The sequence below is a fragment of the Apus apus genome, chromosome 5 (genome assembly GCF_020740795.1).
Source record: "Apus apus isolate bApuApu2 chromosome 5, bApuApu2.pri.cur, whole genome shotgun sequence".
In the NCBI taxonomy this organism is placed as follows: domain Eukaryota; kingdom Metazoa; phylum Chordata; class Aves; order Apodiformes; family Apodidae; genus Apus; species Apus apus.
In genome coordinates this window covers 9,491,565-9,518,353 of record NC_067286.1, presented here as the reverse complement: position 1 = coordinate 9,518,353, position 26,789 = coordinate 9,491,565, and the positions used below count along the sequence as shown (strand labels likewise).

At 43.9% G+C, this 26,789-nt stretch overlaps 1 protein-coding gene across 1 annotated transcript; it reads left to right on the top strand.

The window, feature by feature from the left end:
• The first annotated feature begins 19,312 nt into the window (after window positions 1-19,312).
• On the top strand, window positions 19,313-20,665 carry RASSF10 (Ras association domain family member 10). Its single transcript, XM_051621628.1, has one exon. It carries the CDS (start codon window positions 19,313-19,315, stop codon window positions 20,663-20,665), a length of 1,353 nt encoding a protein of 450 aa, XP_051477588.1.
• The last annotated feature ends 6,124 nt before the right edge of the window (window positions 20,666-26,789 follow it).

The window sequence follows — 26,789 nt, the reverse complement described above, 5'->3', positions numbered from 1 at the left end:
ACCTTGAAAAAGAGCTTGCTTGACTTAAGTGGGGGTGAGAGGGAATCTGAAATATTGCAGTTAGGAATTTTTTTCACCACATCTTATAGCAATGGTGGTTCCACTCTCTTCCCTAACCTGTACTACCCAGGTGTCTCCTCAAAATGTACAGAAGGAGCTGCATCACAGGCATCCCTAGCTATGACATAATGATTTTGATGTCATCTCTGATCAGATTCTTCCTCTCCTGCAAGAAGTTCTGATGAGGCACAATGTCAGAACAAACACATGGGAAATATTTTTCCATTAGGATAGTTAGCTATTTTATGACTTTTTTTTTTCTTTTCTTTTCTTTTTTTTTTTTTCAAGGAAGAAGACATTATTGTTATGCAAGTTTAATTTGGCAATGCCAAATTTCTACTTAAAAAAAACCAAAACCCACCAGAAAAGGGAATTCTATATTGATGTACAGTGGTATCAATTCAGCCACAATGAAACTGCATCTGCCTTAAGACACAGCCTAAGCAATTCACTTGCATGGTGTCCTGAATGGGGCAAGATAACACATGAGATGTATATGCACAAAACAAGATTTATTGCAAATCGTGCCAGTGGTGGGAAACCTTGTTTGGATGGTCACCAACAGCAACTGGAATTTTGAACTTAATGTTACATCCTATCATAGCATTGTCAATATTGATGAAATTATGTCTAGTTATGATAGTACTTCTATATCTAAAAAGATGGTGCAAAGACCAAAAAGTGTCACAAGTAATCCCACCTAAACCCCATGTATTAAAATACCATATTAAAATATGGGGATTGATATTTCTTATCATATCTGATTTGATTTAATCTGATTTAATACCAACATGAGTTTGCTTGGTGAGAAAAAAGGCTTTATTGGGTTTTTTTCCTCTGTTTTCCTTTTGTTCTCCAATAGAGGATTTTGGAGGTGTGGCTAAGTAGTTAAATGACAGCAGACAATCACTTTATTCTATTAAAGCCTGGTCCCATCTCTGATAGAGGAGACTCCCTTGCCCTTTCCCTTGGAGGTGTGCTGGTTCTTCTCCCATCCTGTGGGGATGCCTGCTCAAGGGGTTGCTCCCCAGGAGGTTGAGAGAAAGGGACACCCCGCTGTAGCCAAATAAAGGTTAAGAGATATTAAATGCATATATATATATATATATGCATATATATATATATCTTCATTAGCTGGTTTTAAGTATTTAGAAAGCTTTCACTTTAAAGTTCTAGAACTTAAAGACCTTAGGATCATTTTAGATAATTGCAATTATTGTATTATCACCTTGCCTAGGTATTCTTATAATCATTGTTTAGATCTAGTATAAGACCTACTAATAAGTCGCTAGCATTCAAATGGTTAACCTTTGCCAACTATTAGTTGTGTATTTTATTGCTAAGATACCTTCTTGTGTTATTACTTTAACATCCTCTTTTGCTACCCCAATATCCCAAACCTCATATAATCTGATTTATGCCTTTTTAGTTCAATCGTTACAAACCTGGTGCTATTTGCAATAAATCTTATTTTGTGCAGATACATCTCATCTGCTATCTTGCCCTGTTTGGGACACATGGAATTATGATTGCTCGCATGAAGGCAAATTTAGTTCTCAAATTAACATTTCACTGCATTAAGTTTTTTTATGTAAAATAAAGCTCAATCTAATTCTACTTTCCATATTATAATTGACTCAGTATGATCAAATACATCTTGCCTAAGAAAAATACACACACACTGCATAGCACTATTCAGTTCTTAGTGCCCTGCTGTGTTCTATATGCTGGTGTTCTTACCTACTGTGATGTCTATACTTAAAGGGAGCCCATGAACAAGTCCTGCACTGAGACCTAAGATGCCCAGCCGGGATCTGGAGGCCGCACCCTCAGTCCTCCTGCTGGTCATGATGCCAATTGCTATTATCCGAGTTTAAACCAAAGTCGTGACTGCTCTGGAAGGGGAAGCTCTGCCACTGTACTACCTAATGCAGAGAACTGAGATGATGCACGTTTGTTGCATCCAGGTTTATTTGCTATGGAGATAGAACATATTCAAAGTATCAAAGTCTTTCCCAAAACAAACACCCAAATCAACCAAATTAATCAATCTGACAGAAGATGCCCTGACTTTTACAAGACACCTCCTTGTACAATCTTGACTGGTATTTTTCAATAGTTTAAATACAGAAATTCTTCATGGTTGCTGTAGCTTCCAAAACTCATGCTGAAATCTCTTGTTTCTTTGTTGTTACAGAAAGCAAACCAACCCTGGAGGGCTTATTAGACTTCTCTCTAGTGACACTGAGCCAATGTAGCTTGCACTTTTGTAACCTTTATGCTTTGATGCCTTGAATACCAAGAAAAAGGTGGATGGCTTTTTTGGCAGAGCAGATCGGTAAACCTGTGGTGTAAATATTTTGGCTGCTTAGTCACTCCAGCTCCAATTCTAGTAAAGGATCTAGAGATTGATCTGTGCGTACAAATGTCTTGGTGGGTGGAGAGAAGAAAGGCTTGGGAACAGGAAAAAAAAATCAGATTGCTTACCAGCAATAGGAATTAATTACATAATGTTTATAAAGCACTTTGAGATGAAAAGCAGCACATGAGCCTCAATACTGTTAAATAATTGAAGGTCTCTGAGTGGGCGGGATCATGGAATAACAGCAGGGATTTTGGTTGTCTGTGTGTCTGACAATTCACCTGGTTTTGCTTATATCTGACCATTTGTGTAATGGTCATGAAAAAAACACCCAACGGAGTAACTAACAAAACCTGTGAATCAGAACTGCTGATAAGGCCATAGGCACAACAGGGTGGGAATCCTGCTTCAGATGCAAAGCTATGTCAGGTCAAATATATTGTAAAATACACAGGAAATAAACACTCATGCACCAGGGGATGTAATTCTGACCTCACATGAAAGTCAGTTCTTAAAAAACTCCACCAGCCTTGAATTACATCACTGTGAATCTCATTGGAATATTCACTAAAGAAATGACTGGCACTGCAGCATGTGCCACAGCGGAATAAAGCAAGTTCAGCACCAGCAGTCCTCGCAGTTACTTCAGACACCTGTAAAATATCAACAATACCTAAAGCCAAAATGTACAAGTCATCTAGGAAAAACTGCAGCTCTGAGCAAGAAACTGGCAAAGAAATCTTGTTGCACAAACTTCATTTCTACTGGATTGCAAAATGAGTAGATGCAAAGAGTACAACAGGCTTTTGCTTTGGGGATTTTTGAAGGCATTTGCTGCAGCAGCTCCCTGTCGGACTCAGTTCAGACAGCCTCAGACATAAGCAGTCAGAGGATGGAAAATTGGCAGAAGCTCTATAAACAAAGGATAACGATCAGCAGCAGAGTGTTAGAGGAGGTAGGAGTCTAATGGAGCACTGCAGGGACAGCTAGTGCCTGTCTTATTTAGAAAATCTAAATCAAATTAATAGAAGTATCAAAAAGTAAAAAGGCCAATTAAAGGGGCACTCCTTGATCATGTAGACTATGTCTAAATTTAGACTATGTCTAAATAGTTACCACCCAATTTTCTCAGTCCTGTGTTTCTCCACAGCAATCATATTTACCACGCTTCATTAGTTTTTCTCAGTTTACATTCAATTTAATTTAATTTCATTACCAGTAAGATGTATACAAATCTGTCCACTGCCACTGTGTGTGATATGTGCATTGTGGAACTGTGGGAACCTGCAGCTGATCTGCTGTTTATGGGTGGATCCTGGTGCTGAGATCTGGCAGAGCTAAACTCCAGTGCTGTAACGACTGTCTTGACCTTTCCTTGCTACCTGCAGTGCTGCAGCCAGTTACCCATTTCTACAGGGTCTCAAAATAAGCTCCTTTGTTAAAGAGGTAAGAGTTCAGACCAACATGTGCAGACTAGGCTTTTTTGGTTAACTCTTGTGCTAGCTTACCAAACCATTATCTGATGCCAGCAGATGATGTGGTTTGTGCTAAAGGTTTTTCAGTAATGTGAAGGTCCACTGAAGACCAAACGTAGCTTTCAATTACCACAGCTTTCTGCAGGCAGGGTAAAGACAGTGTGATCCCTGTTGGGGTCCTATTATGAGAGTCTGGCTCTGGAACTGCTCATCAGCCTCACAGCACAAGCAGGAACTGTTCTTGTCAAGTCTGCTTCCTCTCATTATCAGGTGATTCTCTGCCTTTCCCAGCCCCTGAACTCATGAAACCAAGAACTCATCGGCCTGAGAAGATGTGAGGAACCTGATACCAAAATGTATTCTGAGGAGGAAATATCACATCAGGAAACAATTTTTTTCCTGCTGTTTTTTTACCGTGCAATTGTTGTAAAGATTCAGGTTTACACCAGCTCAGCTGAACGCAAAGCAAAGCTCAGGCCACGCTTAAGTAGGAAAAACGCTTACGAAGATAAACCACAGTGCCAGTGCCAGGGTTTTAGGTATCCAGGAGGTTTTCCTGCTGGACAGCCCGGAACGGAGCTCCCTCATTTTAAGGCGAGTCCAACCTCTTCTCACCCGTGTGAAAGCAAGACCCGCACAGAAGCGCTGGTGGAGATCAAGGCGCCTTCGCACTTGGGCTGCCAAGGGCTTCCCGGCTGGGGCCCAGCCCCCCCCCAAAAAAAAAAACCTACCCATTGCCTGCTCCAGCAGGGAAGCCTCGCTCCCTTCAGGAAAGCCCTGGGCAAGCCTGGATGACACTTCCCACTGCTGCCGCCCTGCTGTGCACCTGGCAGGTACCGCTCCTCACCCAGCCCGGGCCCCCTCGCCCCCCGACGGCTCCCAGTGGTTCCGCCGCGGCTCCCCGGCAGGCGGCGGCAGAGACCGGGGAGCGGCGGCTCGGGAGGCGGGCACCGGGCAGCACCGCAAGCCGGCCCGGGGGGCTGCCCCGGCCCCGCAAGCCGGCCCGGGGGGCTGCCCCACGCACCTCCCCGCCCCGGGCACAGCTGCGGGCCGGCAGGAGCGGGAAGGCGCCGGGAGCCGTCCCGCACGGGGAGCAGCAAGTGCGCTTTAAGCCGCTGAGCACTTGCGGGGGCGCTCAGAAAGTGGCAGGTCGTGACAGACTCGTGTCGGGCTGCGCGGAAAGGGGAGGGTCCCTGGCGGTGGGAGAACAGACCGACACAGGGTACAGGTAGAGCAGGTGTGACCCCAGCAGCCCGCAGCTCAACGCAGCCGTCGCCGCTTGCACGCTCCTGTAGCCAGCGGGAGGCAGGCAGCACCAGCCAGCGGCTCCATGGAGCGGGCAAGGAGCTGCAGACGGGAGGGGCAGGAATCCGGCATCAGAGGCGCGATCCTGGGCTCATCCAGCAGCCTGCAGGGTTGCTGAGGAAATCAAGAGTATCAAAGGGACAGCGACTGAGTTAGAGCTCTGTGGGGCACCACGTACCGCACCTCCTGAGCAGGCAGTTTGCAGACACCTCTGCAAGGAACATATTTCACCAAGTGAGCAAAATTCCCTCTGAGCAGCAGCTCAGAAGGACCTGTTGGCTAGTGGTGTTAGAAGTGGTTGGAGAAGAGCAGCAAGCAGCGCTGGTGCCTGCCGCCACAGGGAGGAGACATGCTGATGCCACCCACGCTGGTGTGGGGCTAGGAGTTGCCCCAGGCCCGACTGGGAGACAACTGGAAAATCAGTGGGAGTATGGTACAGTTGGCGCCATTCCAGGATGGTCTGTGATAGACAATTCAAAACATTTAATACACTTTGAAACACAGACCTAATAACTGATGTGTTAATTCAGCAGTGGCAGGAGGATTATGAATCCAATCCAGCCACCACCAGGTTCTCAGTGACTGTGCTGGGCTTTAGAGCAGGCTTAGCAAGAGTTTGGTATCATCTAGAAGCCATGGAGTGACATTCTTCTCTCCAATACTATGTGAACTCATTTTGACACCTGAAATGGAACAGATTGCTGCCTATTTTTACTCATAGTAAGCCACTGAGGAAAAAAAAATTAAATAAAACAACAATTAAACAACAGCAGGTGCATTAGTGTGTTACAGAAGGAGCTGAACAATGCAGAGCAAGATGGACAAAAGTGTCAGGTCAAACAGAATGGAAGAGAGGAAGGGGGAAATCTTTACCCTCAATACCTGTTAGGAAAGAGATCCTGTTACTTCACTGTGGGCCTAAACCTTAGTTCAACCAGTGTGAGCAGCTGTTGAAAATTAGAAGGAGCTCTAATGATGGAAAAGACTCACAGAAAAATTACTTCTACACAAAAGAGGATGGTAGCAGAGATACTGATGGAGTATGAAATAAGAAAATCAGCAGTGGATTTTTCTTTGCAAGTTACATTGCCTCATTTTATTGCTAGAGCTATATTTGGGCAAATCCAACTGGCAATGTCAAGTAAGTCAGCAAAATTAGTTAAACAGTGCACATACTCCACTCAGAGAAAAATCATGGTCTGAATTCCCAAGGAGGAATGTTCTAAGCAATATCCTATTCTCTCCCAGTTTTTTTTGGTTTTTTTTCTTTATTTTGTGGACTCTCACTTTTCTTTTGATTTTACCAAAATCACAGAAACAGCATCACATTGTGATAAGCAGACAGGAAATTGTTCGTTCCTCAAATAACCATCTCTTTCACACACAACACTGTCTCATTGCTCGTGATACAGCCAAATCTCTGACTTCAGCCCCTCCTGCTGTGCCATGAGACAAGCCCAGAACAGAGCATGACATTAGGTACACTGAGCAAAGGGAAGCAGAGGAACAGAGGAATAAGGCAGGAGAGCAAACTCACTCTGCCCCACTTCATCACTGTTGATCCTTGTTACTGTATCTCTAGATATAGAAACTTCTCTAGTATGTCTGAAGAGGTTTTCACCAACTTAAGGAAATTCAAGAGGATCCAAACTTTACAGTGCTTTAAGATTGATCATAGCCCTGCAGATTTAGACTAGAGAGAACAAATGAGATCCTGCTAAGTACCAATATCAGTAAAGTCTTAGATAAAAGCTATGACTGCCTAAAATGTTCTCAGGCACTTGATCCCCAAAATGCACTGAATGAACACAGAAAACCAGGGCTTCAAATACCAGCCTGGAGTTACTCAGTTTACAACAGATGTCAGTTCAAGACACTGACTCTTGAGACTTCGCAGAGCAGAGTCACCACAAAAATGGTATTTTTGCTCACTTACCCTTGATGGGAAGTAAAGATAAATGGAAACAAATAATGGCATGTTTTATTCCAGTGGTCTGCTGGTGGGCCATACTTTTTATGGACACAAATAAGGCTGTTGCTCCATGACTGTCCCATCACATATCCCCTACTCTCCACCACTTACGACTGCCACTCCCTGTGCATTACCTTCCCAATTTTCTTACTTCTTACCTCATGCTACATACCAAGGTTCTTGTGCTTCTTACTTCACCTACTATACGAAGCCAATAATTTTTTCCTCCTCAGATTCCTACTGTTGACATTACTCCCAAACCATTTTGCTTTTTCCTCTCCCAAATACCCTGGCTTACTCATACCCTGCATTCCTATCTGGAGATGCAGGTTCTAATGTTGTCTTGGTCACTGCAGACCATGGAAGCTGTGAACTGCTGCTTCACATGAGATCAGATTAGTGCATGTCAGCTGCTCTTCAGTAATAGGAGGTGGCTAACCTTTCTGTGAAGATAATAACCTTGGGTTTGCCACAGTACACCACACAGGTAGAAAGCATTCCACAGCTGTTTTTAAAATTTGTCATTGCTGCAATTTTGTCTATTTTCAGTAGATATAAAATTTTGAAGAAATTTCATTGCTTAGAACAACTGAAATTGTAAGAAGCAACATCATACATGCATACTTATGATACACTTCTCACCTTGAATACAGTAAATAAAAATTGTCAGTGGGACTTAATAACTTCAGCATTCTCCATCCCACTAGGAAATGGGATCATTCACCAGCCCAAAACCATGGTTACAAGATCAGCTCTGTGACAGGAGAGTGTTCAACCATGTAGGCAGGATCTTTTAAAGAATTTGCCCTTCAAAGAGCAGGGATCTTATCTCTCAGGGAATGAAACACGGTGAAGGTGAAATAATTGAGGAGGTTCAGGGGTTTGATACTTGCTTCTTGCCTCCACTGTGTCCCTCAGTCCTATGGAGACAGTCATTAAATCTGCACCAACTTTCCAGTTCCTGTAGTCTGTAAATCAACCAGAACTTCCCTTGACCTTGGTGGGAGGGTTGCATGATTAAAGCCAGCAGAAGAGAGAAATAAATGAAAAATCACATACAAGAGCCTTTCTCTCTCTCTTTTTTTCTTTTTTTCTTTTTTTTTTTTCTTAAGTAAAAAAAAGCATTTCTAGCAATGAAAAATCTTTTCAGCTCTTAAGGGCAAACTTTGAAAGTGAAATAACTGTTACACGCATACATCCTATTATTTGTTAACAGGTCTCACACAAGTAATTTGCTCAAATAACTTTGAAAACATTTCCTTTAATATAGGAACACAGGAGATAGATTAAAAGCATGCAATTCTCCTGCTGAATGCCAGAGGCTCTGGAACACTGAACTCAGCACTTTGTAAAATTATCTCCCTTCAAAAGAATTTTCTACTGTACTGATTGAAAAGGAAAAAAGAGGCAAGAGCCAAGTAATGCTAGAAAGAATTCGAGTCAGTTCCATTACACAACCATATTCTGCATCCTGCTCACACCACCCTCCACTCAGGTTTCAAACACAGCCAGCCACACCTGGCTGCGAGCTGGACAACTGCATTGCATCAGCTATGGAAGATGCTAGAGCATCTTGGAAATAGGCCACTACAGGGCAATAGTACCCCAAGGAATACTTGTGGGAGTCACTGTCTCAGCATTAGTTGGCCCACAGCAGCTTGTCACTGATGGTAGTGGTGCAGTGAGGGCAGCAATAAGGAAGAAAATGGCATCTCTGGCTTTAGGGCACAAAGCTGACCCCCTGTGCCCTGGGCTGGAGCTGCCAGCTCAACACCCTTCAACTCAGGCAAGTCCACCACCAAAAAGCTGACTTTCAAAGTCAGCTTTCTGACGTAGAAGTCCAGAGCCAGTACATTTTCAAACTTGCCTGGTCTATTTCTGCATCCTTGTTCTCCCTCTTGTACAGAGAAGTGTAGCTGTGCTCTTTCCCCAGCATACTTTTAACTAGTCCTACTCTTAAAGGGTACACATCTCTAACTATGTGCCTATACAGTTACCAGCCCAGGCCTGGCTGTGACCTTTCCAGAGATCTGTTTACCTAAGGGCCTCAAAGTCACCATTTGGAAACCACAGTTAGCCCTATGAATTAAAAAAAACCCCAACAATATATAAAAGAAACTTTGGGGAAATTACTCCACAAATTCTGCACTCAGGTTTCATTTCAAGCCTTGGATTTAAAGTTTTCATATGAATCCACTCTCATTAAAGGTGGTGAGAGCTTTTCAGATTTCTAGGCATTTTTATCACACTGATGATGGTGTTATACCAGGGCACTGAGCTGCAGGCAGGCTCCACTTCTCAGGATTTAGTCTGGTGTATTTTAAGAACCTCACTGTCAAACAGCCCAATATAGGATTTCAGCTTCCTTTCAGCTTTTAGCCAAAAGGCTTCATATCACTAACTTGGGCTGCACTATGAGTAAGCATGTATTCTAATAAGGGAAAGATGAGACCTGAACTTCTCCTAGGCTATGAAGATTGGCAGATTGTGCCATATAGCTCTGAGCATCTCCAGCTTCCCTTGAAGCCCGTGGCAGCAACCCAAGATCTTTCTGGATCAAGCCTTCACTCACTTGGAAGGTAATTCTCCTAGGACTTTCAATAAAGTCTGACACTCACTGCTTCTATGCTACTCTTATTAGGGTTTCTGCCAAATATGTGAGGCTTCCCTTTTTGTCCTCTTTTTGTCCTTTTATTAAAAAAAAAAACAACAAACCAAACCACAATGGTGGGTTCAGTTTTTGTTCCTTTTAATTGATTGGTTTGCTTTGTTATTTTTATATAGCACCTTTCATAGTCCAGAGTAGGAGTGGTTCAGCTAGAACCTACATAGCAGCAGTCAAGAAGTTAGAAGACTCAATACCCAAAGCATAGAGCTATGAACAGAAAGCAACTTGACAAGTCTGAGGCTGTGTCTATGAGCAGAACATTGAATAGTGACAAGTTCCTTAGGGAAAACAGACCTAAAGCTGTAAAGAGTCCTAAAACTCTAGAATGAAGACCTTTTCATGTTCAAAGGTTGCCTTTCCTTCCTAATACCTGTGTTAAGAAACACTGCCAAAACCAGTAAGTGATGCTGGTACAAGCATGTTAGAAATGAAATGGAGGAATAAAAGACCAAAAAGAATAAAGGACTTGTCAGAACAGCATGGGATTTAAAATCTGTAGTTAAGGTTTTTTTACCAGTTCAAATAGTATCAGTTTATACACTGGCTTCTACTTAAAACCAAGTACCTGACAAAGTTTTAGAGTTAAAAGTGCATTTTATTATGACAAATGGAATCAAGTTTCCTTGCTAAAACAAAGTACATAGGATTCAAAGCTTGCCATGTATTACAACAAGAATAAATTGTATGTAATATAACTTCAAAAAGGTGTCTGGACCATGTCTTAAGCTGAAGTAAGTCATCATAGCTTTAAGAAGTTAATTGACTTTACTAAAAATCTGATTTACTATGAATATTTCTAGTAGAAGTTACAGACTCATTTGTTTTCTGCATATAAGAAATAACCAAATGTATTATATACACTAATTAGTAATACATAAGTCTCAAACCTTCACTAGATGTAATATATATATATGCTCCATTACAACAGCAGCCTTTTCCATTGGTAAATATTAAATAATTTTAAAAGTATGACTCTTCAGTCATTAATAGCCAGTCAACAGGAAACACTGTTGTGGCTGTAACTGTGGCCTGCTGGTGTTATTTTTCCCACTGAATAGTCAACTTTAGACAACTGACTTTGCAAGCACACAGTAGAAATGCATGCAAGGCATCCAGAGTAATGAGCTGCCAGCAGGATCTACACCCACCTCAGAAGGCCCATGAGACTCCCTGAGAATGCTTTATAAAGTAAAGGATAAGACTGGGGGCTCTTTACAATAACAAGAGAATTACAATGCGGTGGCCCAGTGCAGCACAAGGAGCTGATGATGGATGGGGCTTTCTTCCCTGAGTGACAACTAATGAGACAGATACAATCTCACTTTTAATGCAGTTGTCAATTTGTAAGCTAACCTGAAAAACCTCTTGCACAAAAAGCACAGCATTATACAGAAGGGCAGGCAGGTTAATAATCAGGCTTTTCACTTGTTGCATCTAATACCTGCATGGTTTTGCAAGGATTCAGACCTTCTAAACACTTGGTTGGCACCACACGTTGTGCAGGCTCTAGACACAGCCCCCATTTCAGCCAGGATCATTCCCTGTATTTTACAGTGCTGTGCAAATTCTTGTTTTCATCGGTGTTGCTGTCACTTCCTTTAAAACAAAACTCTAGAGACTGCTAAATCCAACTGATTTTCTTGACATCCCCTCATTTTTTCTTTCCTTATTTTCCATGCACTGCACTTGCTCTGCACTTTCTTTCATTACAATTTAATGCTTATGGCTTAGCTAGGGATCATGCTATCTTATTAAGCTGAGGAAAAGGAAAAACATTCTTTTTATAGCAAAGAAACAAGTGCTAAACAATTCAGGTGTCTCCTACAATGTTATGTTTGAGGCCTATGTTGGGCCATCCTGAGGGAAACTGAGCATTTCCTTAGATCACACCATCTTTCTGGGATTCTGAGGAAAGTCATGCTTCAAAGAATAACACACCCTATTTCCCTGCTGCATGCACCCAACTCCAGAGCTTTTTCCACATTACTTTAAGCTAGGATCCTGTCTCACACTGTGTGCTACCAATCAGATTTTTTCCAGCAGCTTAAGTTGCATCTCATCTTATCTTCTGTTGATGGAACCCATTCAGGACATACCTGCTCAAGGGAAAGGGCAGCATCATTGAAATCGTTTTGCTTTCTAAAGAGACTTTTGGCTTCTGGACTGCTAATGGCAGAATGGGATCAGGCCATATGAATATACAGAGTCTATATCCAGCTTCACATTCTCTTTAAATCCTTTTGCATTATCTTTGTTGAAATAATTTGTGAAGCATCCTTATTTACTCATCTATAAATTTTATTTACTCACTTAAAGTAATCACAAAGGCTTGGTTTGACATAGGCTACTATTATGATGATCTACTAAGGATACAAAAGAAAAATGTTTAGAAAAGGGTCAAAGATACAAATGTCTTGAAGGTAATATTACAAAAGTTCAGAAGTAAGGCTTTCCTTTTTTGCAAAGAGTTAGAATATTCAAAACTGGACAGAATGAGGCTGAGGAATGTAATAATTTCACAGTTTTAATTGAGTAAGGATTTCATTATACTTTAAAAGTAAATTACACTTCTTACATATGGATTCATAGCTACATATTTAAACCTTTGCCTGAATATGTCTGTGCTATAAAAGCTAAAATCAACTTGATCCTACAAACAGAAAAGGTAAAATGGACTGACTGTTTAAGTACATTTATAGGGTAGACTTAAAAAGCAAACAATTTCATGGTAATACTGGAAATACCAAAAGTTCTGTTCATTCAAACACTGAGAATTCCTTTGTCCTCATTCTAATCTGCCAAAACATCTTATTGCAATAATACATCCTAATTTTATAATCTCTCACTTCACGGTGGTTTTAGAAAGCTCCTTGCAACGTATTTCACTGGAGAAAAGGATGTCACTACATCTAAACACGTAAGAGATCCATACACAATGTATCGAGCACGCCTATGTTTGCACACAAAACTTCAGATTCTTACAGATTTCCGAGTAAATGTGTTTGTAGGGTGGGAGGACAAGAGTACACCCTTCATAGTCACAGACAGGGGTGTAGATCACTAACTGTTCTGCAGCTCAAATAATCTATAATTAAATTCAAACTGTCTCTTTTTACCTGCAAGAATTGCCTTACAGAAACGCAGTGCACACACTATACCTGTGAGCACATGCGAGTCTGACATGCCTGCCAAAATGCAATGCCAGGGTTGATCTGGGGCCTCCTTCTTCACAGCAGTTCTGTTGAGGAACCATATTACTCACACCCAGCAGGAAAACAGATGTTTGCTTCATGCCTGACTAATGTTTCCAGCTATCAGCACTCCAGGGTGAGTTCTCAGCAAAACCTGTCTCAAGTTTTGTCATTGATCTCAGCAGACAGAGTGCAGCTCCTCTACCTGGCCTGTACAGAAAAGACAGAGGAACTTTTCACTAGCCAACACCCCATCAAGGCCTGAAAGCTCAAGTCCTCATCATACATATAAAACTGTCCTGTAAAGAGATCACCTACATGCCTATAGGAGAGACTCTGTATCATCCATGTCACTGAGGCCACAGCTCTAGCTTACTCAGAAAGAAGGCATATTACAATGGATATTCACAAGTTAGTAGGGAAAAAAACAACAACACAACAAACCAGCAAGAATGTTTTAGCCCTAAAGTAGTTAAAAGCCTTCCTGATAAATCTCAGTAAGATAAGGAATGACCTAGTGAATCTGTTTTGAGCTTAATGGTCAAAACTGAAGAAACAATCACCATCAGAATCTTGGGCATTTTCTCAAGGAAAAAGAAAACTGTTAATGTAAAAGCAAAGAAGCTACAAGTGCTACATAATTGAAATAGTAATATTTGCACTGAGGATGTCTGCTGAAGAAAGGAATGCCACTATACCTAATTCTTGGCTCCTTTTTTGATCAATGAAGACTGAGTATTCAAGCAAAGACTAAGTTGTAAGAGTAGTACTAAACCATTTTCAAATACATTTAACAATTTTGGAGAAGGAAATTTATAGCCATCATCTGAATATGATCTTTCTCATATTTGCCCCCAAAGCATACTTAGAATCAAAGCTTTTTATATCTATTATGCACATTATAAGTAAAAAGTTTTAAGTTCTGTTCAATTATTTTGTTCTTCTTAATTTATGTTAAATAGCATTCAATGAGAGGAGGAGAGGGAGAGGAAAAGGGAAAGGAGATAAAATCTGAAACGTGTAAAATCTGAAAAGGTGTGAAGGAAGGGGGATTCTCTTCCATCCTAAGAGTTGTAGGCACATAAGAAAGAAAAACAACTTGTTAAAGACTCAGTTGAAAGCTGAGAAACTGGAAATTAGTATTCTGTGCTGTGCCCCTAACCTGCTGTCACTGGTTAAGCCTTCAAGGCAGGGACAGTCTCTTCCCATGCATTTATATTACATCTAGCACATCAAGACTTCCAGTCTGTATATAAATACACGTCATCATAATTTTCTTTAATGGTAGTCTATAGACTGCATTTTCAAAGCACTGCAGAGGGATTTACCCATGCAGTCCCCACTGATTTCACTGGAAGAAAGTTTCCTCCTGACATATCCGTTTGTAGTTTGGGTGTGTGCACATGAAAAAAAGAAGTTGGATAAAGTAGTCAAAGCAGTATAAACCAGCATCAGCGGCTCTATTATTCAGACCACACCACAGTCTTCCCAAATGGATCACACAGCATACGTGAGTTATCACAAATGCTGCCAAGCAAAGAATTACTCCAGACTGTTTATGTCAACTGTACTGGTTGCACAGAGGGCATTCAGAACCAAGACAGTACACATCAGATGCAAGAAATTGAAGGAAGAAGATCAAGAGTTCACAGAGTTTATAGCTTACAGAAGGAGATCAAAAGTTCATTACTCTTCTTACGAGTCATCTTTATCAAAAGTGCCAGTTCTTTCAGTGGCTTCAACAGAAAACCTGCAAGTAAGAAGCTTTCTGTCACGTCTAAAGCTGTTCAGACACAAACTCAACAACTTCCTTTCAAATGAATGTCTTAAGTCTACAAAGTGATTTGACTAAAGTCTGAATATTCCTGTTAATGGAGAGGTAGTTTTTCAAGTGCTTCATCCTGTGCATGATAACTAGGGATTATTTGTTTATTCACAACATGATTTGGTTACTCAAATCTCTACTTTCAGGAAAAACTAGGTACAAAAGAAAAAAAAGCATCCATAAGACAGTGACCTGTAAGCTCAAGTAGCCCCTTCCACTAGTCACGTATCTGTAAAAGTAAACAGGCATTGCAGAAATCTGCAATATTAACACTCCTGTCCTAGGACTTCATCAATGTTTGTTGAGGCAAAATGTTAGAAAGTAAGAAGTATAAGGGAATAGCAGCTAAACCTCACAAAATAAGATTAACAGGAACATAGGAAGAGGAGCCAGGAGAGCAGTGTTGGTGTTCAGCATCACAACAAAGAATAAATTCTCCAGACAGTGATGGCTCAATAGATTACCAGTTGCAGCCTGCCTTTACTCATCTCACTTAAGAGTATATTCTTTTGAACTGTAACCTCAGGAAAAATAAGTAAATTGTCCTGAGAGTGATCTTAAAAGTAAAAGTAACTTCACTGTGGAAAAAAAAAAAAAAAGAAAAATACCCTGAATCAGAATCCCTACATTTTTTCCATTTAAATGCTTTTGAAATAAATTACGTGTCTCAAATACAGTTTTCTAAGGCTTCCTCCACTTTCCTGCTACATGACTTATGAAGGCAGGAAACACATTTTAATGTATTTGTTTTAGAGTCAAAGTATTCAAGATAAACCCTTGCATCTCAGGGCTGCAATCTCATTCTGGTAGGTCAGCTGAAAAAAAACAACAAAAAACCAAACCAAACAAAAAAACCCACAACAAACAGATATCTCATATCCAACTCTATAATGGAAAATGTTGTTCTTATCACAAAATACTTATTTACTTGCACAACTCAACAAAAAGGAAGAGAAAGAACTTCATGTGAAATGCCAGAATACAGCTGATTTCCCATCACTCAGCCTTGTAATTCTCCTGTAGCAGGTAAAAATCAACTATTCTCTACCTGGGCTTGAACTTTTCAATACAGCCTAAAATTTAAGCTCATAGATCTCCTCTGGGAGGTTATGCACCTGTTAAGACTAACAGCAACTTTGAATTTTTGCAATTAATGAAAGAACTCAAAGAAACACATGCCATGGCAGTGATGTTCTGGACAGCGTTTTCTCAAGGAAGTTCAGAAGCAGAGTCTGCTGACAGCTGTGTGGATACAGCAGTGCAGAAACAGCCTCTGGATTACAGAGCTTTAAACTGTGCAATGTAGTTGTTTCAGAAATTATAGAAGACCTGATATATCACTGCTGTATGGGAAAAGGCATGGAGAGAGGAACAGCTGTCTTTCCCTTCAATTTGGTATTTTAATGAACTGTCACTCTTGAGGCTTGTAGTTTTGCAGCCACAGTCACCTGAAGGAGGAGGTTTGACTTCACCAGGCAGGAGAGGTCTGAAGTAGCCCATATGCCACTGCCTCCTATTGCCTCACCAGAGATGCAGAATATATTCTCCGCTGAGTTTGCACTTTAATTTTATTATAATCTGGAGTTGTTGAACTAATGCATATTTCCTCATCTCCCTTTTTCATTGAATATTTAAAAGGAGAGAAAGAGAGGAAGGAGGCAAAGCTCTAGACAGTCAACTTCAGTGACTAATAGCACTAGAGTGAAGGAACCTGATTTGCTTTGTGACACTGCTACTGCCTTGCTTCATAACCTTAGGCAAGGCACTTGACTCCTTCATGCCATAACATTCTTATCTGGAAAAATGGGATCGTAATACTATCTTCCTCTGTAGGATGCTTTGACATCCTTGGAAGAAAGGCAAAGGGTTGCCTGTGTTCAGTTGCCTTTTGGGATTCAGCATGGCAGGGCCCAAACTTTGCTTCAGATAGGTGCTTATGTGCTTAAGCTCTCAAACTTCTGAAGCTTTGGTGGCACTTTCCTGAGTCTGCAGACAGCCTGAAACAAAATTCCTGAGGGCTAAATCTGAGATGTAACAACGTACGTGTCTAACGTCAGCTTTTTGCCACAGATTATATGCATACTCATCTGATAGACTTACCCTACCAAAGTCAAGTGTTTGTCTCCTTAATCTAAATCTTACTGCCTCCAACCAAACTGCCACCATCTTCCTTCTCTCTCTGGCAAGGCTGCCTTGAGGGCTCCACTGGGGAGGCAGAGCCACTTCGCCATACACAAAGACGTGGTCAAGAACTACGGAACAATTGCCTGCCAATCTCATTGCAGAAAGCCAGGCTGGGATACTGGATAGATACAGGCAGTCAGACAAGTTAGAGCAGCTTGACCTGTCGGGAGCGTTAAGGTGTCTCTTCACATCACACCCTGCTCTTCCTGTACTGTTCTTTGCCAGAATAAAGTAGCTACAGACATTCCCATAGGAAATACATGTAAAATGAGATAAAAACTAAATGGCAGAGGCAAGGAACCACCAGCAAGGGAGTCAGACAATTTCTCACCACTTGATTAACACTTTGGGTGCACCTGATTCTGCAGAAGACAACAAGGAATGGGGTCTCTTTCCAAGCTCCTGCCAGCCTGATGAGAACAAGGTTTTTCTTTTTCTACTCTCCTGGAGTGTTTTTTATTTTTGTGGGGTTTTTTGTTTATCCTGGGCCTTTCAGAGGCAAAGCTGAATTGTACAGCCCATTCCTGTTCAACACACTACCATTCTGAGACAGTGTGAGCTGCCACTTTGTCCCAGAGTCTTTATGACCTTCTTTGTCAAGGCCATCTTTGTTCTCTTACAGGACTGCCATTGCTGGGTCCACCTTCCTCTGCCCTAGGGTGCCTGATGCTTTTAGGCACAACTGACACATTGAATAAAAAGGCTGTGCACCTCAGGAATAACCTTCCCTCAGCAAACACCTCTATACAAAGAAAGAGTAGCGATCTAGAGCTTCCAACACTTCAGGAGAGGAAAATTACTTGCCCCTGAAATTAGCAGCAACAGCCTTTACCGTTGGACAGGAATATGCAACTTCAGTGTAAGGTGTCTGGGGTCAGGAGCAAATTCAGCCTGTACCCCTATCTTGTGAGCCCTTATTGCAACGTGCAGTGGCCACCTTGGTTTGGAATCGTTTAACCTGCAATAATACAGGAAAGGGACATTAGCAACAGGCATGTGATCTGTGTGACCTCCAGCTCCAGGAATGCTGGCATTTGGTGGTCCCTCAGCCCACTTCCTCACCGTGCAGGAGGCTGCACGAATGAAACCACCATTGTCATTAGCTGCCTTCCTCAGCAGGGCAGAAGGCAGGCTGACTTCTCCAGGACTGTTTCTTTCAGTTGAACACAGGAAAAGCTAGCACAGCAGCTACCCACACTGAGCCTCTGTACTTTAGAGGAAAGGAGAACGTTAGGCTGAAGAATTGTAAACCCAGTATTTTGTGTGCCCCAACTTCACTCTTTCAAACAGAATTACAGCAGTTAGGCTACAGTACCATAACTGTGCTGTACCAGTGACTGGAACACAAACCTTATTCACACAAGTATCCTCTCAACACAGCAGACCAACTTTATTTGCTCTAAAAATCTCCCAGAAGCAGCCTTCACGTTCTAGGGAGCTTGCCCTCTCCACCCATTATACTACTTTCTAGCCACGCAGAGAAGTCCCCGTGAAGCCCCACGATGCAGTCGCAGCATGAAAATCAGTGCCCCAACCCTGCCTTCTATTGCAACTTTTACATCTCCTCATTTTAACCTGCACTCGGAGACAGATCCTGTTCCCATCAAAGTACACAGCAAGCTCCCATTAAAATCTGGCTCAGCTAGTATTTTAATAACACTTAGCCATTCCCGTCCTTTGCATATTCCATCTGCGAAGTGCTTTACAAACATGAATTTCCTAATTACAGGCGGATGATTGACTAAAACTGGAAATTCCTCACTACTTCTGCCTTTCGCTTTGAAGCTCCAGGATTCGCTCTTGTCCCTCGGCACTTTGGAAGATCCCTAGACGCCGCTCGTCCGCGGCAGAGGCAGGGCAGAGAGGAAGACGCGGAGACGACGGCGACCCGCCTCGGAGTTTCCGCGCCGGCGGATTTCTGCGCGCAGGGCCGGGGCGGCGCTGCCTGCGGGAGCCGCCGGGGCGGGAGCCGCGGGGGGCGCCCACGTGGTGGGAGAGGAAAACCCGGCGGCGGCGGCGGGACCCGGCAGAGCGCGGGCGGCGGCGGGTGCGGGAGCGGGCTCCGCGCCGGCCCCTCCCGCCGGCCCGGGCAGGAAGGGGTGGAGCGGGCGGCAGAGTGCCCGGGCGCGGTGCCGCGGGCCGGCAGGCATCCCCACCGCGCTGCTGAAGCGGGCGGCGCCGCGCCTCCCCGGAGCGCGCCCCATGGAGCGGCCGTCCGGCCAGCCCTGAGCTGGCGGCCCCGGCCGCCCGCCCGCCCGCAGCCGCCCCTGATGGAGCCCGAGGAGCGGAAGATCTCTGTGTGGATCTGCCAGGAGGAGAAGCTGATCTCCGGGCTGTCCCGGCGGACCACCTGCTCGGACGTGGTGCGGGTGCTGCTGGAGGACAGCCACCACCGGCGGCAGCGGCCGGCGCTGCCCGAGCCGGGCGGCGGGATGCTGTCGGGGCCGCCGCACTCCTACTGCATCGTAGAGAAGTGGCGCGGCTTCGAGCGGATCCTGCCCAACAAGACGAAGATCCTGCGGCTCTGGGTGGCGTGGGGGGACGAGCAGGAGAACGTGCGCTTCGTGCTGGTGCGCAGCGAGGCCTCGCTGCCCAACGCGGGGCCGCGCAGCGCCGAAGCGCGGGTGGTGCTCAGCAAGGAGCGCCCCGGCCACGGCCTGGGGGCGGCCCGCGCCAGCCTGGCGCTCACGCAGGAGCGGCAGCGGCGAGTGGTGAGGAAAGCCTTCCGCAAGCTGGCCAAGATCAACAAGAAGCGGCAGCAGCCCCTGGCCCGGGAGGCCTCGTCGGCGGAGAGGATGGAGACGCTGGTGCACCTGGTGCTGTCGCAGGACCACACCATCCGGCAGCAGATCCAGCGGCTCCGCGAGCTGGACCGGGAGATCGACAGGTACGAGGCCAAGATCCACCTGGACCGCATGAAGCGGCACGGCGTCAACTACGTTCAGGACACCTACTTGGTGGGGGCCGGCGGCGGGGAGCCGGAGCCGGGCCGGGAGCCGGGCGGGGCTGCCCAGCCCGCTGCCGGCCGCCCCGAGGAGGACTACGCCAGGAAGTGCGAGGAGGTGCTGCAGCTGCAGGAGCAGCGGGCGCAGCAGGAGGAGCTGCTGGAGCACCTGGCCGCCGAGATCCAGGAGGAGCTCAACGAGCGCTGGATGAAGCGGCGGCGAGAGGAGCTGGAGCTGGCGGCGGGGCCCGGCCTGGCCGACACGGACTGCGACACGACGGAACTGAGCGGCGGCGGCGGCGAGGGCGAGCTGCAGCTGGAGCATGAGCGGGTGAAGACCCAGCTGAGCACCAGCCTCTACATCGGCCTCAAGCTGAGCACGGACCTGGAGGCCGTCAAAACCGACCTGGACTACACGCAGCGGGCGTGGGAGGACAAGGAGCGGGAGCTGCAGCGGCTGCTGGAGACGCTGGGCACCCTGGACGTGGCGGAGGCTCCGGCGGAGCCCCGCGGAGCGGCGGGCGGGGGGCGGCCGGCGGGCAGCGCGGCCGGCTGGGTGGAGCAGGCGCGGGCGCTGCGCAAGGACCGCGCCGAGAACGACGAGGACTCGGACACGGGGCTGAGCTCCATGCACAGCCAGGACTCGGACTCCGTGCCCGTCTGCGAGTCCCTCGTCTAGCGCCCGCCCGCCCAGCCGAGCCCCGCAGCACCTGGGGAGCGGGCGGGGGGCTGGGGTCGCGGCAGAGCCGGGCAGGGAGGGGGCGGTGCGGGCTCTGCCCCCCGAGCAGCGGCACGGGCGGTGCGGGGCTCAGCGGGAGCTGGGGGGCTGCCGGGGCCGAGGGTGGTGCGGGCAGGTGCGGGGCAGGCGGGAAAGCTGGCGATGCAGCAGGCAGGCACACGGAGGAAACATTTTAATTTTAGGCTCTGGAGTTTAAACTTGTTCTAACTAGTCATTCACGGGCAGCGTTTATGCCGGCTCGCCGGTGCTTTTATCTAAGGAAGAGAAACCCACAGCGTGTTTGTCTTTCATTCGCGTCTGGGAGTGCTCGCTCCTTAAATCCTGCCGCCCGCTTCCCTCCGAAGCTTTCCTTGTTGGACCTTTAATCCTAGGGCTCCCCACGATCTCCCCTCTCGCATAGACTGCCCTGACTAACCTCTCTGCTGCTAAAACGCCAGGACGCGCTCCGTAGGGTAACTCAGTTATCTCCTTAACAGTTTCTAAGCGTTGCAAAGGCAGATGGTGGGTTATGCTGGCTGTCATTTACAAACACACACGGCTCCTTTACAGGCAAAAAGTCACTGAGATTAAAACTGCTAATCATTTAAACACTACGGAGGAAAAAGAGGTGTCTATACTATTGAAACTCACCCCGGGATCTCCCAAGGCACAGCCTTTTGGAAGGTACTGCAGTTCCTTTTGACAACAAAAAGGGGTGATAAACCACTTCTTTTAAAAAAAACAACAAGCAACAATAACAACAACAAACAAACCCACCAAACAAAAGTACAGATTAACATGTATTATCTCTGCTCTGGGCTTTTTCTTATGCATAGATAAGAGTGCTTTGTTTAAAGGCAAACTAAGAAATCTATTAGTATCAACGTTCATTTGACAGTCATTGAAAGTAATTAGCAGTGCCTGTATGTAAACAGCCTTCAACTACATTTTTTTGACTAGGCTAGCTGGTATTTGGCTGAGCTTGGTTGTAGATAAACAAAGTACAGAAACAGCTTGAGCTACCGTTTTTAATAATACAGTTCATATCAGGCCAAGAGATAGAACGATAAAAGCATGACTCAAGCCCTACCTGCACTACAGCTTAATCTTTTTAGTCATTCCAATAAAAAAAAAAAACAACCCCACAGCATCAGCTGTAACATGCATTTCACTTAACTGCCAAATCTTCTGCAGCAGCTTAACTCATACCAAAAATACACGATCTGCTCTTACAATAAGATATATTAATGATTCTTGTATTCCAGAATAGTTGCAGAAACAGTTCAGGCAGTGTGAGACCAGAGAATGTTTTGTCAGGTCCAACTGACAGTGTGAGCTTTTGAAAAATTTCTGAGATTATTATTTATGTAAGCCTATTTATGGAAGTTTTCATTTAACAATATGAGAGGAAAAAAAGTGGTACACCAATAGATCAGTTCTTTATTTTCAATAAAAACCTTGCAGCTGCCTCACCCAAAGACTGGCTACCACTCTTTTGCAGTGTTCTTGCTGGTAGGAATTCTGTTAGACAACAGAGGACTAAACTCTGCAACCACTCAGTTTGAAAGGAATCTGAGCAATACTGTCTGTGGATTTGTTGAGGCTGTACAATTCCCTCTATGCTGTCATTCTTGATAAATATTATGCCACTGAATGGGTCTCAGTTGTAACAAACTGGTTTATTTTAAATACTGATTATATAATTGTTTTTCATATTTTAGTTAACCCTGGAAAATATTTAAGAACCTATTTTTAGAGCTAATAAAACTTTTAAGACTAAAAGAGTGTTTCAAGTTGAGTGTGATTTAAAAAATACACATAACAAGGTCTGGGGTTTTGTTATGTTACCTTCTGGTGTCATTTACCCTCTGGTGAAGCAAGTACAAAGATATACCAAATCAGACCTCTCCGGTCTGTCTCATAAACAACATTGTCCCCTCACTTTCTGATGGCACAAGGAGCTCCCTGAGGTAGAAGTAACAGAGTGTGAGTTCCTCAGATCAGTCACTGCAGTCACTGCCACTGTAGTGGCATTTAGAAGTGGTAGCACAGGTCCAGAGTGAGGAATTTTCACCCCATTCTGCAATTGAAAATACTTAAATGGGAGTAGAGCTGAAGAATAAACTGGGGGATTGGGGAGTCACGTTGTACTGTATAAATCAGTGCAGATCTAATGGGTGGGTGATGCAAGTATCTGTTGATAGCTTCTCCAGTGACTGATGTAAGCCATAAACCTGAAATTGCTTTACGTAAGTTCTCTCATTAGCCACACCAAGCAAATAAAAACCAAGCACTTCATAGAAATAAGCTGCAACAGGCCATACATCATTATGCTACTGATACAGGCATCAGATATTTTATGAAGTGTGAGGTGAAGGAAGTCAAGAAATTCCAAGTTATGAAGCAAAGTTTGCCTACTCATCCTGAGCCAGGAAAAGCCTTAAATCCCAGAGAAAACCATTTCTGCTGCAGGTTGCTGAGGGACATGTTTGTAGGGCACCATGCAGCCCTTGTGAGTACCCCAGATGTGATCTGGCAGATCATGACCCTGCTGAGCTGCTGACCCCTGTCCCATGAGGACAGGGCTGAGAACACTGCAGGTGGCACCGCAGGCTCAAGGCTTTGGGGGAAATTGCAGTGATGTCCTATGAGCACGTATTTGAATGTGTTCCTATATTGTAGAGGTGAAATTTGGTATATTTGACATTTAAACAGTTACATGTTGCAATGGGCTCAGTTTTTGTTTCCGCATACAGACTGAATTCAAGCATCTTCACAAATCCCTATCTCACTCAGACCATTAGGAAAACATCAGTGTACAAAAGGAACTCATTATTTGCATTGGACTAGTTGCTTCTCCCTTCCCATCCTCTTCTGAACTGGTATATCCTCACTTAGGTCACAGAGATAAGCCACAGGATGCTTGGCTTTGACAGGGAATTTCACTTTGGAGTTTTGCTGGGAACAGAGCCAAGGTTAGGAGAGCTGATTCAGAATCACAGGTAGAAGGGCAGGATTTTTATCTCCAGTTACAAGAAAATGGAAGAAAGAGATAGCAGCAGAAAAAACCTAAGCAACCTTCCAGCACAGCCAAGAGAAAGGTGAAAGCTTCAGCCATCACCTGAGTTGTTTTTGTTTGGTTTGTTGGGTTTTTTAATACCAGTCTCATCTATCTTTCAAAGTCAAGCCAAATCTAATCTTTCTGTCATCCTAAGGCCAGACAAGCAAACAGACACCTACAGAAGTCAAAGGGAGTTTTGTCTGGGAGTAGGATCAGAATAGAATCAGGCACATTTAAAACAAGCATGATCAAACACTACTACACAATTCCTATCTGCTACCCTTGGCCACATTTTTTTGACCCTATATGGCACTTTCTTTTGTGCCTATACAAGTGTTTGTGGGACCAGATTGAAAAAAAAACTATAAGCTTTAGCTTAGGTGGGTCCCTGATGTGACTCAATGTATAGTCACACAAATAGTTCTGCCACAAGGTATAGTGCTAAAGACAACTAATTGAAGGCACTTGGAAAGGTGAACTGATTCTTTCAGCAATGGACAGTCTTACACTGAGTTGCATATTGGCAAAAGCTTAGTTTAGGCTGTAAATATCTCCCTGCTCACAGTCTGGAGAGGTTCTTTCCCAGTGGAAGATGAAGACAAGCTGAAGCTTCACTGACATTACTCACACTTGTATTAAACCCAGGATGAGTCAAGTAGTCCAGATTTTAGCCTTGACCTTGTTTCAGAAACCTAATATCAAGCAATGTTATCAGAAGGAAGACTGTCTCAAATTCAATGTATCTCTAGTCCGTAGCACATGTAAGAGATCTGTCAGTTTGAATAAGCACTTTGTAAGGATATCATGTGATGCCCTAAATGGGGAGGGTAGAGGGAAGGCAAGATGACCTATTAATTGTTGCCATTTATTCTAAAGCAGCACATAACCAGGCAAATCGGAGTCTGGTTGATTTGCAGTGACAGATCTGTTTCCAAAGAACATACAGTCTTGGTTTCAGACAAGATATAGTAGAAGCAGGGAAATAAGTAAGTGGGTGTGAGAGAGGAAAAACATGTCATCTATCTTTATTATCGACTGCTTGCATAGAACATATTTTCTATGTTTACTTTAAAAATAGTATCTGTGCCTATGTAGAATCATAGAATGGTTTGGCTTGGAACGGCTCCATAAAGGTCATCTAGTCCAAACTCCCCTGCAATGAATGAGCAGGGACATCTTCAGTTAGAAACAGGGATGGGGCATCTATGATCTCTCTGGGCAACCTGTATCAGTGTTTCACCATCCTCATCATAAAAATAAAATAGAATATTCTGTATATCTAGTCTAAGTCTACCCTCCTTTGGTTAAAACCATTACCCCTTGTCCTATCACAACATGCTCTGCTAGGAAGTCTGGAGAGATGCACACTGACCTGCCCCTTCCCAAATTTTGCACTACTTTGGGCTTCCGCCCCCCTCCCTCCTTCATTTGCACTGAGCTGGGACTGTAGCTCAATACATGAAAAGAGGAGCACAGACCTTGAAATAACAGGTCTGGTGAGCTGTGCTGGTTACCGAGTTGAAATACAAGCCATTGTGGATTGTTGGAAGCAGTTGCCCTTTGAAGTCACTTGATATTATTGCTCCTGAGCTGGCACACCACGTTTAAAGAAATGAGCATCGCAAAGTGCAGAGTCTACACAGATGTTACTTCTTTGATACAAACTCACTGCTAAGTGAACTTGGAAGCTTAAAAAAAAGGGAGAGTTCAATAAACTCACAGCAAAATTGGGCTTCATATGTGAATTAGCCAAATGTATTAAAGCAGAATTGTCAAATAGCATTTTAAAAAACACTGCTTGCAGAATTTACAAGTTACTTGTGTAAATGCATCACAGCCTTTTATGCAGGGTAGATTGTCACATCTTTTCACCCCCTCAGTAACACTACTGAGTTGGCCACTAATTTCTTAGAGTGCACGGTACTAACTCTACCAGGGCATAAGAACATGAAATTTCTGCAGTCTTTACACACTGCCTACGTATCAGTTCATTTATACTTTAAAGCTTTTTTTATTTGGGAAGTTTTATTCAAATCTCCTCCTCTCAGTTTTGAAAATCAGAAACCCACTGATGTTCCACAAAAATAGTTTCCCTCACAATAAGTATTTTCCTCCTTCCCACCAAATTCATCAGCATCTGCTTTGAATTTTATCAGTCTCACTCAAATTGGTGAGACTCCATGGATTCAGTATTAGGATCACACTTAGTGAGAAATCTGAAGAAGGAAAGTTTCTTTCTACATACTCATAATTTGTGTTGTACATGGCAATCTCAGCAGTATTTCTAAAGTTCTTTAAGTAATAATGTGTCGTACAGATTAAGGACACACACTAGGTGTTTTATGCCACTGTTGCTCAACTCCCTTTCCCTCTGCCACTCCCCTCTTGTTGTGTTTTTTTCTCCTTTAAACAATGCCTCCAAGTTACCTTCCAAATTTGCCTCTTCTAATTTGAGAGGCATGTACCTCTCACTCAAGGAGGGAGGATGTCTCAAATGATATTCTGGGGGAATGTTACTGTGGATCATCGGGGAAGAGAGATACAGTTTCTATTCCCAGGTTGAGAAATAAATTGAGTAATGAGTGGTATCTAATTTCCATTGGGCCATAAGCTTTTGATGGAGATATTTATTGTGTGATTGTACACCACCTGGAAGGAGGCAGCCTTCTAGGTACTGCTATAATGAATACATTAAACAGTTTCACTCTTCTGTGCCTCAGTTTCCCTAATGCTGAAACACACATGATTCTCTTTTCTAAATGGCTTCAAATCACCTTTTCCATTTAATAACTCAGTGAAACCACTGCAGGGTGATCTCAGAACATAATCTTGCTACGTCAGTCTTGAGATTTTATAATTTACTGGGGAAAAAAATCCCCAACAAAACAAAAAAATCTGTGACTCAGAGCTCTTACATATCTAAAACATACTATCATCAGCTTACTAGCACTGCACTTCACATGGCTTAATGATGTGATTATTTTGTCTATTATCTCTAAAAGCAAAACTTCATCAGTCACTTGA